This window comes from Dermacentor albipictus, chromosome 4, assembly GCF_038994185.2.
Source record: "Dermacentor albipictus isolate Rhodes 1998 colony chromosome 4, USDA_Dalb.pri_finalv2, whole genome shotgun sequence".
In the NCBI taxonomy this organism is placed as follows: Eukaryota; Metazoa; Arthropoda; class Arachnida; order Ixodida; family Ixodidae; genus Dermacentor; species Dermacentor albipictus.
The window spans coordinates 5,671,859-5,691,395 of NC_091824.1; the positions used below are offsets into that span (position 1 = coordinate 5,671,859).

At 44.7% G+C, this 19,537-nt stretch overlaps 1 protein-coding gene across 1 annotated transcript in view; it reads right to left on the reverse strand.

The window, feature by feature from the left end:
* The window catches only part of LOC139059024 (collagen alpha-1(II) chain-like), a 1,291,347-nt gene that overhangs the window by 314,493 nt on the left and 957,317 nt on the right, over positions 1-19,537 (reverse strand). Inside the window, exon 27 of the mRNA XM_070536814.1 lies at positions 16,988-17,149. Coding sequence (XP_070392915.1) covers positions 16,988-17,149 — 162 coding nt within the window. The remainder of the gene's footprint in view (positions 1-16,987; positions 17,150-19,537) is intronic.

Genomic DNA, 19,537 nt, shown 5'->3' on the forward strand with positions numbered 1-19,537 from the left:
GCTTGTCATATTGTTAGACTTCAAGATAATAATTATCCCATTTAAGTTCGGATTGAGAAGAGTTTGCAGAACGGAAGAGACGTTTCTTCTTGCCATTTAGTAGTTTTAGTGTGAGGTTAAACCATGGGGATTGTTTTAATTCGTTATTTCTAAGGGTGGAAACGTACAATTTAACCAGACGCAAGAATTAAGATTTAAACAGTGAACAAAGATGGAAAACAGCTGCGAATCTATTATAAATGGTTGTTAAATCTCGGCTGATGCTGTCATAATCGGCTCTCTCACAAAGCGTGAATGTTTTTCTTAGTTCTTATTTGATTGAATATATGGCATGAAAAAGAAGCGTGCAGTATCTGGTCATCACTGATGCCATTCAGATACGAGATAGGGGAAAGGTTTTCAGGGTGTGAATATAATAATGCTCTGTAGGGCGAGTGGGATGACTGACAACTTGGGTTAATCCAAATGTGAGACACGTTCTGGTGAACTCGCTAGCCATGCTATCCTTTGATACCGAGGAAGCTAGATTAGGCTAACCGATTGATGGGAAGTTAAAATCGCCTAATAGTAGCGTATGCGTGTTAGGATACGAGGTAGTTATCTTGCATAAGGCGTCATGGAAAGCGGCAGAAATGACGTGTCAACAGGACGAGGGCATTAACAATTGCCAAGAAGGATTCGCAGGAAAAATGTGGTACAGTAAAGCCAACCCGTACAAAAATGGCTGTTGATTGAGCATTGATACATTGTTGGGGAATTGTTGAAACAACAGACTTCAACAAATTTTCAAAAACAATCAAGTTCGCTCAACACTTGCACAACAATATTGCCGTTAAGTGATCTCAATAAACAATTTATTGGGTAATTTGTGTTGATTTTTGTAGTTGTTTTTTTGTTGTGTAGCAGTTAAGTCCAGTATGAATAATTAGGACGCGCATATGAAGACATCCCAAAAATTTAATGCCAAGCGTTGCAACCTCATTGCTGTCGCTTTGCGGCAGGTAGGTTCTTCTTTCGCCTCGTTTTCATAAAAAGAAAATAATGTGTGACCGATGGGGTGACATTCAACGTCGGCCGTTGAGCCCGGTGCTCTAACCATTAGGCCACGAACGCGCGCACGCTCCTCTCGTTCGACAGCCAGTAACTTCTGAAATGCTTGGCGCGTGCGCAGCGTGCCACTTCCTCGTGATGTAGCTAAAGCTGGCGCTATGGGACCGCCCCACTTTCGTAGCCGTTTTCTCCCTCTAAAAACTGCAGCACTAGCTTCATGACCGCCCACATTCATAACGACTTATTTCTTCGCCGGTGTACATGTGCCATCGTAGTTTTAACATACGCTAGATGACATGGCAATTGGTACTATCCAAATTGAGAACGTTTCGGGGAGCAGAACAATGCAAAGTTCACTCGCAAACATGGTGACTTCGTGCATGTGGAGTTCCCCAAAAGTAGACATGGCGGCAGCGCGGCCGGCGATAAAACAGGGGCCGACACGCGACGACACTGCCTTCGAGCATCCGACGCGCTGTGGGAACCGTAGGATGCAAGCGGCGCACACGCTGCAAACATACACGTGAGAGATCGTCGAATTTCCTGCGACGCACCCTCTGTCCAAAAAGTAAATATAGCTATTTTTATCCAATGGCCATGTTACTAGAGGTAAAACAACGAACACGCTTTGAGATCGCAGCGCGCAGCCGCTGTAACCATTGACATCAAAGAGCTTCTGATTCAGAAACAGCCGCAACAGTATCACAGCTAATCGCTGTATCTGCGGCTGCTCCCGACTCTCGCCTTGCAAGAAGCATGCGATTTATTTGAGCCTCGCCGATGTCGTCCTCTTCCAAGCCTGCAGCCCTGCAGGACAGGTCCCGTATGTTCAGTTGAATAGAAGAACACTAAAGGGAAATGCAAGAAATACAGGTAACGGACTCTTATCACACCTTACTTGTCATCTCGTCATCTGCAAAGGTGCTATAAACTATTCCAGTAGCGTTACTTTTGTAAAAATAATAAAATTAGCAGTAATTTTTATTTCTAGGTGGCTCTACCAACGTCAAGGCAGCGTTCGGGTGTGTGCGTGTGCGAACGCGGTTGCAACCGTTGTAGCTTCGTTTTGAGCCCACTTTTGCAACAGTACACATCGTTACCGCTAGTTTCGTAGCCTCATATTTTGGTCGTAGTATTTGTTGTTTACGCTACAAATTAAGTTGTTCGTGAAACATTGTGAAGGTTAGTGGATGAAAAATTATTACTAATTAATTAGTTGTTTTTCCGTGCGGGTATTTTGTGTTTGAAATGTTTTTATAACTCCATGCGATAGTGAAGCTGTGAACGGCTTTCGGACTCAGTTAGTTGGTTGCCTTGGGTGGTGGTTCACGTTTCGTGCTTTTAGATGAAAGTATTTTTTTCTTTTCGGACATCATGACGCACATTTTAGTGAAATGCTTTAACGACGATAAGTGGGACGTCTATCCGCTGAAGTCGTTGGCTGACTCAGCTGCTAGTCTTCGACTGATGTGCGAGCCTCACTGTTTTGATGAGTTGCGCGGCAGGGGTCATGATGCCTGTTGGAGAGAAGGCACCCCGAAAGAGTCGCAGCCGAGCTTCTGCAGATAGGTAAGTAATCTCGTTTTCTTGGACACGTAGCCTTTTTTCTATTTTGACATTGACAAGCGTGAGATGTTAAGCACACCGTTCACTTTCTTCAACCACACTCGCACCGGAAGGTGGTGTTGCACGTCACGCTTACCATTTCGTAACTATGGCGGCCGCCGTGGCAACTCGGGGCTCGAGGTCGTGGATACCATCCCTACAGCGGCCGCATTCCAAAGGAGTGGAATGCAAAAACGCTCGTGCATGGTGCATTGTATGCACGTAAAAATTTCCAGAAAGTCAAAATTAATACGGAGTCCCCAACTACGACCTGCCTCATAATCAGACCGTTGGTTTCACACGTAAGACATCATATTTTTTTTTAATTCGTAGTGGCTCATCGTATACCATACGGTTAGTGTGATCACCTTTTGTGCCGTAGCGGTTCAGAGCGCCTCGATTTAGGTTGCGCCTAATGGTGCGGCGCACCGCAAAATATATTTCGCCTCTTTGGGATTTGCGGAGAACGGCCAACCAATAAGTCGCAGCTCCCGCGCTGTGACCGTTCACGGATACACAGCGCAAATGAACAGAGGTGTGGTGACGACGTCGGCAAAGAACACAGCCGCCGACGGGCCCGCCTTATCGCTTATCACTGCCAAAACTACCGCAGTAAGCATCTTTATCTAGCGCGACGCGTTTCTGTTGAAGGCGTACTGTACAATTTTAATTGGCGATAACCGAAACATGCCACCATTCTCTGCTGCCTCTTTGAGCTGGGCCGATCCGAATGTGCGTTGCTTGCAGAAGCGAAAGGAGCGCCACTCGGCGCGTTGTCACCTCGAGCACCGTTTGCGCGGTGAACGATGACGCGTGCATGAAGCTAGCTCACTGCACAGACGCTACCGCGCAAAACGCGCAAGGGCGTGTGCGCGACGTTCTGCGCACAAATCGCGTGGGATGATCGGAGACACGCCGGAGCGGGTAGCTTCAAAGCCGCACATGTTCTCACCCGTACAGGCAAGCTCACGCTAGCATCGCTCTCGGCGTATCTTTAGGTAATAATAATAATAATATTTGGGGTTTTACGTGCCAAAACCACTTTTTGATTATGAGGCACGCCGTAGTGGAGGACTCCAGAAATTTTGACCACCTGGGGTTCTTTAACGTGCACCTAAATCTAAGCACATGGGTGTTTTCGCATTTCGCCCCCATCGAAATGCGGTCGCCGTGGCCGGGATTCGATCCCGCGACCTCGTGCTCAGCAGCCCAACACCATAGCCACTGAGCAACCACGGCGGGTGTATCTTTAGGTCATTCCTGCTGCTGGACTTCTACCCAAAGATTCGATATCTGCTTGGTGTTGGCTATGCACTGTCGCGTGGTCTTTGGCTGTGCGAGAGAGCCGGGAATATATCTCCCCGCTGTGAAACATCGCTGTGCGTGTTACCGTAGTGACCCATTTCTTCCGTTTCTAGACAGCACTCGTAAAGAGTCGCAAATTTTTACTTGCCATATAGTGTGTACTTCTATTTTGTGCGTAGTTATGTGCAGTGTGTGACAGATTCTGAATCCGCGCAATCTCATTTTCTGTCTGCATTCCCTTCTCGCAGGTCACACATGTAGCAAGTGCACAGATGCTAAAGTGTTCTACGTCAAGAGCAACTTGGCATCGTGCAAAAGACACCCGTTGATATATGGCTGATTCACTAGCAAACTCGCATCTATGTTGCCACTCTCCATCATGTGGGATTTTTAACTATTTTTTTGTGCTGCTCTGTGGTGTACTAGCTGCCGCATGGATGCTGTGAAGGCTTACTTTCGATTTGCTCTGGCTTTTAGTAGTGAAGGACGGGCTACCTTTTGAGCGAGGTATTTCCTTTTGCTTGCGAGAATGTTTACCAGCCTAACCAAGTGATACGTGCGCACTGGAAACAGCAACGCGAACAGAGGCGGACGATGAAATAGGTTGGAGTACACACGACCGCAAGTTCAGCTAAGTTTATTTTTGAAGACAGGGGTATTAAAGACGCTGGTCAACTTGACAATGGTAAAGAGCCGTGCATGCGTGGCACAATCAGCCACGAGCGACAAGAAAAAAAATATGAAAAAGCCATGTCATGTAGAATAAACGTGCGTGAAAAACGAGGACTATCGGACAAATCTTTCGAAAACGCGAAATATTTGTCCGATGAGTGATCCTACCCAACGAGAAATACTCTTGAGAACTGCAAGTCTTTCCCACTAAGGGCAGCAGATAACTTGGTTGTGCATTTGTTTCGTTTGTGATCAATAAATATTGCTTCTGGAACTCCTCTGGTGTTGAGGTATAGAGCTGAAAGAACGGTTGTTTCATCACAAAGAGCAGAACACAAGAGGACTTATGGAAGAATTATTTATTGATCACGCAGAAGAATTCATAAGCAAGATTTCTTTGACCCATGGTGGGAAAGAGTTGCTGCAGTATTTCACGTTAATATCACTTACAGGACAAACCTTTCAGATTTTCGCGTGCTTTTTTGTTCTTGACGCACATGTTTGTTCTACAGGACATGTCTTTCGTCCTTTTTCGTTCTGCCGGGCTGTTTCTGCTGCGCATCCATGGCTTTTTCTTTGTGAAGTTGGCCAACGTGTTTAAAATGTTTGTCTTCACGAATAAACTTCTAGTTGAGTCAGCGTTCATGTGTGTTCCTACCTTAATTCATCTTTCTCGTCTCTGTTTGGTTGGTTGTCAAGTATAAATGTACGCCGAATTGGCGAAGTGTCCATATAATTGGTACATGAAATATTTGCGCTGTTTATTTCAGGAAGGACGCTATAGTGTCTTATCTTCTCTGTTTTTAACACTGATGTACATTTTTCTAGTTCAACTTCAAGTAGTCCCCTGAGGAAGCCAATAAGAGTGATGGTAACTTCATTTGTGTGAGATTTATGAACTTCATCCTTTCAAGGCATGACATGTCACAAGCCTGTAGGTATGCAAGTATTCTTACGTTTTAAACATACTAAGCTCTAGTTTTCGGTTCTCATGACGCTGCTTTGTACTGTGCTGCATTCTCCAGGCGCAGGCACCTTCTTTTATGCCGTCAGTGCATGGGCTCTTTTTGTAAATATTGGAGAAAAAATTGTCTTGAGCCTAAATATACATGTATATCACTTGAAATTTCTTTTCAACACGGGTGCTGTATCTCCCTCCATCTTTGTTACTGTTTTGCCCCAATTTTCTTGCAACTTTTATGCAATTTATGCAATAAAATTCTGGTAGCATTTTAATAACATTTTACCTGCACAATTGAGGTCATTGGTTTTTCGTATACGCATTTATTTGCGTTTTTCACTGTCTCATCAATCTGGCTGTCCAGTTATTGAAACCATTTCCCATCCTTTATGACGATTTCTGGGGTACTTGATATTGCAAGTGCATGTGACCATCTATTTGGCTCTTTGTAATTGTGTTAGCTGTGTGTTACAACCAATTTTCTGTGCTTAATAATTATGTTTTCTCTTATAGTTCAAGGTATTAGCCTTGCCTTATCTCTTTATTCACTGAGGTACCACTTAGTTGCTGGGTATAGTGAAAAAGGCCCCAAAAAGTGCTCTAATTAGCTTTGTGCAAGTCCAGAAAAATAAACTTAAAATGAGCTCACTAAATTGAGGAAATACCACAAACAAACTCTTCTGTACCTCAATTTAAAATATACAAATGGTGTACTGTTCTTGCAATCTCGCTCGTCAGAAACATGATTCACGTGTTCACCTTGCCAGACAACTTTCTAAATGATGTCTCATCAATTAATAGCTAAGTTGAGTGTTGTTATTTTACAAAATCATTGGCCAACCTGAAAATATATACATCTCGAAGACAAAAAGCTCGGCCAAGTCTGCTTTGGTACTTCATTAAATTTTAATCGCGGTGAAAGACGTGTGCTATAGCTTATATATATTTACGTGAAGTCCTTTGTTTCAAGTCTGTTACTTTGCCTTCTCACAATCAGCCATAACTGCTCCTGCGATGGGTTAGTGTGCGAAACATTTTAATGTAACGTATTCAGATGTCTTGTGTGTGTTTACACGCAAGCAGCTTCAAATGTTCATGTGTTCAAAGTTGGTTGTTAAAAGGGTATGCTTAAGCCCTGTCTTTTCAGTCACTTTGCCTTCTAGTCATAAACGTAAGTCGCAAGGGAAGACCACAATGATCGTTTTGATTTTATACATATGTATAGGTTTTTCAGATGTATTTACACTGTTAAGAGTGCTGTAGGTACCAGCCTATGTCTCCAGGTTCGATGTATTGGTGCCTTATGTACTGTAAGAATGTTTCATGGGCACGCATCTTTAGTGTAAATAAAAGTACTTCAAATTGATCAGTCTCTGTTTTGCTTTTGTTTGTGAAAGTTATGAGCAGGCACCGGGACATGCAAGTGTGAATAGCAAAGCAAGTCAAATATATGAATAAAAATCCACTAGCCCAACGAAATGTATATCATATTTCAATGGCCACTTCTGAAATCTCAATGCCATCTCAACTGGGGCACAACGTACTTTTCAGTGCTGTGACAACAATAACTCAACTACAGGTCAACAGAACTACCACAACGTCAGTTCAATGCATTATCAATGGTAACCCAACAACCATTCAACAAAATGAACACGAGCCGTCTAAGCGCAATGGAATTTCAATGGTAACTTAACAAGTATTCAACATTGAGACACCCAATGGCGTTCTAAGTAAATTTCAGTGGCCAATATTCAAAACCACTCAACAATCCGCCCAACTATTCTCCAACAAAATTTCCACAATTCGTCAATAAAAAACTCAACATGACCAATAATAATTCAATGCCTTCTCAATAATATTTTTTGTACGGGAAAGAAGTTCAAGAGGTGAGGATATGGTAACTGGGATGCAACGTATATGGTGACTCATGGCGACAAGAACGCCACCACTACGAGTATCATCGGCTCAACCTTTGCGAAATATGTCGATGTCGCAAAGGAGGGGCAGGATCTCAGAATCTAGAACACACGAATTAATCCTTGTTTCTTTTGGGCAAACAACATTACTTGAAGATTTGCTGACGAGGCCACATAAGAAATCACCCTCTGGAATGACACTGTTGATATTAGTGAGCACAAAAGCAATATAGGAAGGACTACGAGGGGTGGAATGTAGCTTCGACTTTGGTAATTGCTAAGCTTTGCGTTCAACTACCTTATCGGCTTGCTGGTCGAAAATGTAGGTTTTGCTGGCACAAATGAGTTGGTCGAAGCATAATTTGAACAGGATATTATTCTTCTTGACAAATATGAATGAGGCGTTTACGAGCTAGGCCAACTGTGTGGGGAAAATCTTCTGAAATACCGAAAGTCGTTCCGTCTAATTTGTTAGCTCGAGAAAGGATGAGGTCTTGTTCTTTAAAGCGAGCGAATTTGACAATTACTGGTCTGCACCTGCCATGGTGATAAGCCCTGAGCCTATGAGCGCGTTCAATTTCACCTGATTCAATAGGAGACTGAGGACGCTGGATGCAGTGATCAATGATTAGTTTTTTGAACTCTCGCCAGGTTTCAATCGGACAATCTTTGAGCCCATAAAAAACAAGGTTACAACGACGAGATCTGTTGTCGGCGGTGTCTCCACGGGCAATGAGATACATAGAGGCAGTGAGCAGACATGAATATTTACATGATAAATATTTTTGATTAAGAAATACAAAAGCACATCAGAAACCACATTCAAGACACCATAAGGTTCGCGGAGTGAAGATTCAAGCTGTCATATTTAGTTCAAATAAGTTAGATGCTCGCAGAAAATAATGCATTATTTGCACTCAGTGCCTATTATTTGGCTACGGAATAAACTAATCTAATGTATTTCTTGTTGTGGGAGGTGAAGCTAGTTGTTAAGTTTGCTGAAGTATGAATGTGGCCGCCCGTCCAAATTAAGTCGGATCTAAATATCAACAGGTGGTTCGCGTAAAGTGTTGAAATTTGCAACTTCATATATATTGACACATTTTGCAGACAAGTACGTTTCGCTAGTGAGACACACAGAAATCAACCTTCTACAAGATTGGCTGCGAATCATGCGCGACAAATGTACTCTTAGAGGGTCACTCCCCAGGAGACGGTGACCCTTTAGCCGACACACTGAACACGTTCTGCAAGCTCTTGTCTGCCCTCCTTGTGTGCGTTGTCTCCTTGTTGGGCCAAATTTCCTCATAAAGAATGCAAGGACCACTAGGCCAACAAATATTCTGTCTACAGCACATGTCCTACAGAAGATCCACAACGACATACACGGCATTCTTTGCAATTAGATTTCTTGTTCAATGACTTCCTCCTTTCAGCAGCCCTGCCAGATGGAGATAACGCAGCCATTCTAACGGCTTCACAATAGTGCAAACACGACAAAGAAAATACAAACGCAGGTAAAATATGAAGGATATACCCGCAAAGCCTATTAAAAAAAGATACAAAAGAAGGCCCTACATATTCAAAGCTTTTGGTGGAGGGCATGTTCCAGCAATTATTTTGCTTTTCTGCCTGCGTCAGTAGTCCTAGCGCCAGTTTCAGTACACCATTGCCGGGGTCGGTCGGCCGTGAATGACTCCTGACAGGAAAGGAGCGGTAATAAGGACAAAGACCTGACATGTATAAGAAACACTCCTCTGGCTTGCTCTATCAGATATTGACTTCCTTTATTATGTGCTTTTACTTACGTGCACTTTCCAGGTGCTGATCACAGAGGCCATGTTGCCAAAAAGTAAAGTGAGATGCGAAACCTTCATGAGAACAACGGTCACTCAGCTTCCTAGACGAAATAACAGACGCGTTTTCATTAAGACAGGGAATGCGAGCCAACCATCGGCGATGTAACACGTGAAACAGTTGCTTATATTTCTTTAGGCAACAGGTGGAACAGGTATAGGGGCACCTTTTGTGACTAATTGTGCAGTCTATAAAGGGTAAAACACAGGGCTATGAAGTTTCCAAGTGGAATAAAACATAATTGTTCTAGAAATACATCGCTCGCATGTCAAAGAAGATAACAAATAATTGATCATTTTTAAAGAAAAGGAAGTAAAATGTTGTAGAGAATTTGTTTGGTGAAACAACGGCAGGATTACTATTTTTCATAAGAGCATGTAGTGCCGCTCACAACTCCAAGTCCGGTGAATTGAGAAGCTGTAAAGGATTAGCAGTTGCTTTACGTTATCTGAAGTAACATGACAATGAAAGTTATTAAACAACAGAGGAGTATGCCGCCAGATGCCTGTATACTAATGTATATGTGGGGGATATCGCAGTAAAAAGCACTCATCATCTTACTGTAATGAAAATATGGTGGGAATGGCGAAACAACTTCATTCGATTACTTTCAGATGAAATATTCGTACGGCGCTTGAAAGCGAGAGATTCTGCTCAACCGACTCGATGTAATTGATCAAGAGTTATCTGTCTCATGCTTTCGGGATTTTACTCAACAACTATGGCCTTCCTGTAGCCGAATCACACGGAACAGTAATTACTTGCATCTGTGTTCCTCCCGCGAAAACTCGAACAAGTGTCCTTGAGCCTTCAATAGGAACTGATATATTGCACGACGTTGAATAATAAGTTCTTGCGTCAAGTATGAATAGCGAAACACGTATATTCGCAGAAGCCTACTGTTCGGTGCGCATCGCTAACGCACGGCCGGGCTTTTTTTTTGAAGAGGGAAGCGAGCCTTCCGTTTATTGCTTTCTGTTTCACTGACCCCCCGCGGAGTCCGAGCCTGTGCGCGAGAGAGAGGACTTGCTCCCTCCGTTGACTCGCTCAAGCGCCTTCAGAAAGGACTCGCTCCCTCCAGTGATGACGCTTCGAGGAGTTGGCTGATGGTTCCCAGGCCTGGAGACGACAACGGGGATGGAAACCGCGGTTCGACAAACAAGGGACGGCTACATTCGCCCCACCGGCCCTAGACACAGGAACACTTCTTTACGGCTGAAAAACTGACTGAATGTTTTGTGTATATTTAACTCGCTTTGTTGACCTTAATGTAATTCAAAATGTTCAGCTGCGTTCGAACAGTTATCTAGTTGGACAGCGAACGCTTTGATCCCGTTGTGTGCGATCCTCGAGGCCAATATAAAAACAAACGTGAAGTCGACTGTCACCAGCCACCAACTCAACATCCGCCGCAGTGGAATACGTCGCACGACAAGACCTCCAGTTTGACCATGACATCCGCCTATTGCAAGGACACGGCATCACCTAGAAGTTGAGCAGCTGAATGAGCACAGGGCAAAGTCAAGGTGGGCTTGTTTCAGATTTCATCGCGCAGCTTAGCAGGTTTCAATGCATACGTCCGCTTTGAGTGAGATACGTCGTGAAGCACGCACGCCAAAATGGATCAGGACGAGCTGACGAATGAAACGTCTCAATTATGACAGCAGATCATGGACCTCCCTAGGCTAACATTTGATCACAAAAAGCAACTATGTTTTCTCTTAAAGCTAAAGAACGTATTAAATGAGCCGCGAAGAGCACTGCCGGAGAGGAGACGCTGCCTAGAAGTACGTGGAGACCGCTATACCAAACTGTTATGTGCGAAACAGGAAGAAAATAACACCGCAGCAATGCAGCTTGGTGCAAGCTATGAGCGCTACGAGCACGTCGCTGACAGATACGCAACCTTCCTCGCCAAAACGAGCAAATCTGAAACCCAGCAGCAATTAGAGCTTCAGAAAGCAATCGACGTAGATCATAGTGTGTCTGTAAGCGACAAGTTACGTGAGGCTACAGAAGGAGAACGCGAACGCTTACAAGAGACGACGTCGCAGCGCTCTATGAGCCCACTCAAGCGTTTCTCCGTGGTCACGACAATCCAGCTCATCAACAATCAGCCTAGCCGCCATACAGGCACATGAGCAAGTAGAAACCGTCCGTGTCAGAGCAGAGTTTGGACGCAGATAGGCCACCTTGCACATTAAGAATGCAAGGATTGAGGCTGAATTGGATATGCTGCAGCATGAAAAAGAAGCGGTAGCTGCAAACGCACAGGCGAATGCGCTCGAGGCAGCCGTCCAGCAGGATGGCGGGGAGCGCATGGGCACGCTCGCTTCCGTGAACCGAACGCAGCACACTAGGAGATACATAAACGAACAGGAAGCCCTACGCAACCCTGCGCTTGTGTTTACTGAGGACGCTTTTACCCACTCTAGTGACGACGCCGCAAATAATGCTCACACGTCGCCGGGGGCAAACGCAGCTGCGAATAGTTCGATGTGTCTGCGATCTGATGAGCGGCCACCTGACTACTCTGCTGCCCCTTTTGTTCCGCAGCCACCTGTGTACGCCCCGGCACATATCAGTTCCAGCTCAGAGCTAGCCGGTGTCCTTAAATTCCTGTGCCGCAAAGACATTATTTCAAGCGGTGTTATCAAGTTTGGTGACCGACCTGATAATTACCACACTTGGAAGTCATCGTTCAAAGGCGTCGTCAGATATCTAGGCCTTTCTGCTCAGGAAGAGCAGACCCGTAGGATAGACAAAGCCAAGTATATTATTGCCCAAGTGTGATTTGAAAACGTTTAAGTGACAATTTTAAGAAGATACAGAAATGATAATATAGATGAGCTTACCATTGATTGTGGCTGTATCTCTCCTCAACAGTCAGCTGGAGAATTCAACTTATTTTTTTACGAAATTAACGTTGTCAGGGTGCCCTGTACAAGCCCTTTATTATGACGAACGAAATGGGTTAATGGACGTTATTGCCCGACATTGATAAAGTTCTCGCTGAACTAATTAATCTTAAATAATCTTAAAGTGCCTACAACGATGATTTACAGATAAAACTTGTGAAATATACCTTGACAACCTAACGTTAGCGCTTGTCCCGTGCTTTTGTCCCATCTTAGAACTGCTCTTAACAGTATTCAGTTCGTAAACTGTGAAATATGTAGAGGACGTTAGAGCTCCTTGCTTGACCCATATTTTAATTCCGGCGATTTTGTCTGTCTTTATTCAGCAAAGAATAAGAATACCCAAAGTATCGGTTACACTTGAGGGTTGATACAGAATTTTGCTGGTAATTATTGACCAATCTTTATTTTATCTGTATTCTCAAAACCATTGGACAAAAGAATAGTAAAAAGAACAGCTCTACTTCTAATTGAGCGCTCCTTGATACCTGATTCATAAATCTCTATCGAAAAAGACGGTTGAAGGAAATATACACTAGTTTTGCAAGAAGAAATTACACTGCGTAACGTTCAAATCAAGAAGCTAACTTTAGGTGCACCAATTGATTGCAATAAAGCGTCTGAATTTATTTCAAAAATGTTGATTTCATTGAGAGCTTCAGATCTCCTAATGTTTTGTTTGCCTTCAGCATCAAATAGAATGGGCATTTACATTACGTTGATAATAAGTTTCTAGGTGAATTGGTTAGCTCTCAAGATGCCGATCCGATTTTTCCACGCGTCTAAAGCTAGCAATTTATTAAAAAGTTCAGTCACTTACATAAGCTACTGCCATCTGGTTTGCGGCACCACATCAAAGTGAACCTCAATAAACTACTCGTACTACAAAAAAGCAGCGGGTATATTGCAGAGATTAGCTAAACAGAACACGCGCATAATTTGTTTGTCCACTCTCAGAATATCTCTGTTTTTATTATGTTAGGATACCGGTTGCTGTATTATCTCAGATTTTCCCTACCCGAAGTGCTCAAGTACTTTAACTCTGTTGCTAGACTAGAACATTAAGAAAAGCTCAATTTTAGAAGTGCCGAAGAATGCGCCGTTCCTCTTAAGTATTTGTTTCCTAAGCCCCTTTTTTTTGGAGGGGGGGGGGGCAAATACTGCTAATATAAATGCAACCTACTTGCATTACCACTAAGCAAGTTCTAGAACTTTGTGATTGTTATTGTATGAATTTTACTTGATCAATTATTTCCTTGTGATTTCGTTGCATATGAGAATGTGATGATCTCATTTTTTTTACTGGAATTGGAAATCTCGTGCTTGATCTGAAGTTGTCGCGTGAAGTTTATACACGGGGTCACGGGATCACCGGCACATTCTACCTACAACACTTGCTATTCATTCGTCTGCAGTGCCCTTTCCTCATTTTGATGTATGTAATAAATAAAGTTTCACATATTCAAGCGAGCGAATTGCTTGAAGTGTTCCCACGCACCGTGAACGACGTACGTAGAAACGAAGAAGTAGTTTCTGCGGTACTAGATCTATCATGCGAATATACAGGATGGCTCTTGGAGATGACACTGCGCCACTCGTTTAGAGAACCCACCATACGCCTCTTTCTTTGACTCGGGGCGAAAAACTTATCCGCATAGTTAAAGCTCCCAATACAACAAAGCAAGGCGAATCAACAGACTAGGTGAATCTTACGGTTATTGTGCAAAAAAGACCCGCAAAATTAGGCAATGCATAGAGCCGAAGAAAATTAACGAGCTCCTAAAGCATCAGCATAATGAGATTTCGTGTCGAGCTGATATTGAATCTGAACTAGCCGCAGGTCGCGTTTTTACGGGCCTAGGCGCCAGATACGGTTTTCACCAGATATCGCTGCCGAATAAAAGTAAAAAAAAATTACTACTCCCTTTGGCTGCTACTGCTTTTTAGAGCGTCCCTTAGAGTAGCCTCCGCTCCAAGAATGTTTCAGGAGACTCTTAGCGACACCTTGGAGACACTGCCAGGCATACAAGTGCACGTTGGCAGTAATATTGTGTGGGGTACCACAAAACAGTAGAACTATAACAGGTTGCGAGCAGTACTGGAAGCAGCGCTAGAAGCTGCGCTCAAACCGAATACATGGGATATGCTTGTCTTTTTGATGCGCTATGAATCTTGGCGTGTGTACATCTTTTACGTTACACAAAGACCGTCACAGTTGTGAGATAACTGAGCGCAAGTGTTTGCAATGGATTCATTGCTTATTGAAGTCTGCACAGACAATGGTCCAGGGCACGGGGGTAACGAGTTAGCATTGTTTGAGAAAAAGTATGATTTTGAAAGAGTGGGCTTTGCGGCGCTCCACTAAGATTACCTACCAGATGACAGCCGCTAGTACAGGGCACCTGCCAGGTCCAACAGCATGCTGAAAAGGAACCCGCCACTACGCGCTCGCCACCGACACCAGCACCATGCAGATGGTAGTGCGAAAGAAGTAAACCACAGCGGTTGAGATAAGGCGACAACCTTGTGCAGGTTCTGCGATGGGAATCTGAAGGTTATGATGTGTGCATGAAGTGTTCATGATTAGGCGGTGCTATGAAGTGCTTCAGTGGCTTTGTTCTCTGTCAGAATATTAAAGTAGTCTACGCCCACCGTAGTTGCTTATTGGCTATGGTGTTGAGCTGCTAAGCACGAGGTCGCGAAATCCAATCCCGGTCACGGCGCCTGCATTTCTCTGGGGCGAAATGCGAAAAGAGCCGTGTACGTAGCTTTAGGTGCACATTAAAGAATCCCAGCTGCTCCAAATTATTCAGGAGTCGCCCAGTAAGGTGTGCCTCATAATCAGGTCACGGCGTTGGCGTGTAAGACCACATAATTTTACTCTTTTAATTAGTTTTTTTTCATTCGTAGAAAGGAAGATGCATCCTGTAGATAAAGCGAATGCGCCTGCGTGCCGGACCTTCGGTGCGCATGCTGCTCGCTATATTGTCTACCCTTTCTAGTATCTGCTATAAAACTAGCACAAACAAATGCGTCTTTTCGTTCTTTTCTGGGACCTCCTCCCGCTGATACTCTGTCAGAAAGACTAACGATACAGTAGCGTTGACTGGTGTCCAAAACATTTGCTTGACCTGGCGGTAATTGAAACTGCCTTTGAAAGAACATCTTTAAGACCACCTAGATAGATAATAGCTAAAAGTACGAAAATGGCGCTCAAGTTGCAAGCTTCCGAAGGTAGGATAGAAAAGAATCAAGTTGCCGAGACAATCTAGACAAGTGCTCCGCTCACAGTCTTGCAGAAGGGACTCCACCAATCTTTCAAACCCGGCAGCAATGTCGCAAGGTCAATAGGACGTCGCTTTCCATAAGTATAGCAGTCAAGTGTAACAAAGGATGTTTTCACAGTGTCCCGCTTGTCCAGGGGAATTCGAATGCACCCAGAAAGACGGTCAATAATATATGTGACGCCACGTATTCAGCAAATTGCGTGGTCAATTCATCTTCTTTATCCATCTTCTTCCATCTTCTTTATCCGGTTATGATTGCGCTTAGCTGGGCAAAGCCTCGAGCTGTTGCTTTTCTTTCGGACCAGAACAAAGGGCGAAATCATGCAATGGATGTAGGCCTCTAATATATGAGCAAACATCTTGCCCACCGAAGTTTGAGTGACGCGACGCTCAGAAACTGACACACAATGAGGTCTCCTCTAAACAGAAGACGCATCGCCATTGTTAATAGGCTAGCTCGTCGCATGTGCTTTACCAATGGTCTATTTTTAAATTATGTCGTAAGTCATGAGGACGCGATGCAGGGCGTCGGCGTAGGCATGTCGAAGGCTTAGAGCGAATATGCAAGTGTCTCGAAACCTGGAATGATAAGCAAGTGGTCAAAGCAGGTACCTAATAATAGTCCAGAAATGAGCCAGCGAAGTGCCATGAACGATATCACAGAAAGGCTGAACACATTTCGACCAAATATGATCAGGGTCAAAAGACATTCAGTGGAAGGTATTCTTTCTGTTCACGACTAACAGCAATTCTCCATCTACCATGATTTACTAGCTATCGATTTTTCCGTAATAGTATAACTGGTCGCGTATTACAGCAACACCAGAGAGGTGTACGGCATCAACAACTATTCTGCCGACATCCTATGATGCATATGTTAGCCAGCAAGCACACAGAGCAACTTACTAGGTTCGTCTTAACTGCTGGTCTTAAGTTTTCATAGTGACATAACAGTTAACGCACAGTCCTTTCCAGGTTTTCCTTCCACAAGAACACTGTCGCACGGCAAAAGCCTTTAAGCATATTTTTGTTTGACAAAGTCACACAGGATGCCACTATTAGCTTTGCCACCAACGGTCATACGTCCCTTAACACGGTAATCCGTAAACGGTAAATAAATTAGGGACCGGATGAACCTTTATATCTTAGGTGACGGTCAGTATCCAACGTTATGCATATATCAGAGTACGTAGGCAAGGCTCTGCGTTTCCTTGTGGAAATATCGGATACATTTTATATACAGCACGATCTCAAGAAGAAATATTTTGTTAAATTTCACGCTTTACACGGCAAATACATCACACAACTCGTAGGTGAGGACGTCAACGGCGGTCCTCACACCATGACGTTCCGTCCCGGCTTTTCGTCCGTCCCGTGTTCCCTAGCCTCCGTGAGGGCCCACCGGCGTTTTCTCACCTGGAAGCCTCTTGGGCCCATGGGTCCTGGTAGACCACGCTCTCCGGCCTCCCCTGGCCGGCCGGGGATTCCGGTGGGTCCAGTGGGCCCTTCCTTACCCGCATCCCCACGTGGTCCTGGGCTGCCTTGTGGACCTGGACGGCCTTCGGCGCCGGTCTCGCCCTGCGTAGTACCAAGGCACCCAAGCTCAAAGCGCCGCTTGTGTGCTTTAGAAATGTCCTCCTACCTGTTGTCATCATAAAATCCATGCCGTATATACAGCAGTGGTACTTGTACTTGTGTGAGCACACATAACTGATGTGACGGGAATGAGCTCAGGTTAAGTGAGCAGAGGGCACGAGAAATTTCACACGCCGTTGAAGATACGGAGAACGCTAATAAATTTCTTGTGAGGACCGCCTTAAAATATATGTGGTCAAGAAGGTGAGTTCAGTAAGCTGCACCCAAGTAGCTACTATATGAGGAATAATGTGGTTAGAACATTGGCATTCCTTTTACTGCCCCAGAAATTATATGCTACCTCGAAGCGCGTTCATGCCATTGGCGCAACCGCCGCCGCCGTTTCGATGCTTTTGCACTGACGGCACATGTGCATGCGCAGCTTGCGCACGGAGGAAGCGACTGCAGAGACACGAAGTGCATTTGGCCGCAAAAATGCCATAGCGAAGTGGACGTACTATCAATGGTCATTCACCCTAGTGGTGTAGATGGGGCAGAGTTTCCGCCGCGGCCGTTCAAGTTTTGTGCACGCACACTACTGGCGCACTAACGTTGATCTTAGCTGCTGTTTGTCGCGCTGGTTTCAGTCGTAAACATCAAGCTAATGTTATCTAATATATCACTATGCGCCTAACAACGCCAACGGTTTTCCGTCGGTCTAATTTCGTCGACCAATAAGATGTGACAACTGCAAGGTCACTGGCGGCACTTAGAACGCCAGTGATCAAGCAGACCTGGCTGCTGCCAGGGTGGTCTTCTTTCTGCCCCGCAGGATGCCCTGCATGCTGCGTCCCGCCTGTAGTTACGACAAGATCCTAGAAATTTCAGTAGTTCGCCCTCGGAGAAGTACTTAAAATTTGCATAACTGCTTTTCTTGATTTTAAGAGTACAATGTCTGGTGCTTGTCGCTAACACTTGCATAACGTTGGTCTTCAATCGTTGTGTTTGCTCTTATGCTTTTGCGATTTCCAAGGATATTGTCCTACTCACACAATGATCCCATGCAAAAGGAACCTGTAAGTTATTTGAATAAATAAATAAACAAAGTAACTACGTAATTTCGTCGCGCAAGCGTGACCCGCAAGCCAGCACAATCCTCGGTGTCTGAAGCTGTGAAGCAAGCGAACGAGGAAGACGCTTGGAGGGGAAGAAAAATCGTGCGCCCGCGAAAATACGAAGGAACGCGCTAACGATGGTTGGATGATGTTATGAGCGTCTCGTTTGGAACAGGGCGGTGGGTTGCGCAACCAAGCTCTTGCTATTATACTGGTTAATATCGTACCTAGGTTAAAAAAGAAAAAAGGACTCTATGTACTCCCAGAACAAAATTTTCTGACCCTGTATTGAAAACTTTGCTTTTTTAGGTATCAGTTTTCTCTCATTTCCTTTACTTTTCTTCCACCAATCTTCCAATCACCTATTACTAATCCCTATTGCGCACGGCAAAGTAGCCCCACCTAGAGGAAAGTTCAGGTAACTTTGGGCAAAGTGGGGAAAGAGGAACAAGGCCAATCACCGCGGAGGACGAAGGTAAGCAGAAGCGCGCCGGGTGGCGCATAAAGAATACACATCCCCTGGGCGCCACGGAGCTGCGCGCTTATTGGCACTCGCCGCAGGCCACTTACGCTTTCACGGCGGCACTGCGGCCTCCGACGTTTGTTTACGTTCAAGCTTACGCGCCGACGTTGGGCTGCCACCGTGGTGAACGCGATGCAGCAGTGGGCACTGACGCCCATTTGGTGAAAGGACCAGGCATCACTTGCATTGTGGTGTATCCGAGGCACGTGAAGCAACTTGAAATGCTTCAAGAAACGCCTGTGCAACGTTGCGCAAGGGTTGTGTGTAGGCCTTTGACAACGCCACGGCTCGCTGCCGAAAGCAGCGTCGCTCCGTCTTCAACGACGCTGAAAAGGCATTCATGCGAAAACTGGACACGCGCCACAGCGAGAAGGAAGAAGACGGCGACGGCATGGTGAAAGATCTATGAAACAGCGAATTGCTTAGCACAAGCTTCTGTAACTGGTCCGGTGATATCTGTGCTGCGGGCAACTGCGCACATCACTACGTCCAGATATAGGCAGTTTTCTTTGACCGAAGACGAACAAGCGTGTCATTAGCAAAATATACACATGTCATGCATGTAAATTATTCTTGCAACCGAAAATGGTGTCCTAACCGGCAATTAGAAGTATCGTTTACAAGACTGCGTTGCCGTTTGCAAGACTCAATTTGTACTTGCACAGATGGGGGCAGGCAGTATCCCCTTTATGTTACCTCTGCAATAAGTCGGAATCCATCGATCATTTTTATTATCATGTCGGCGGTTTTCTA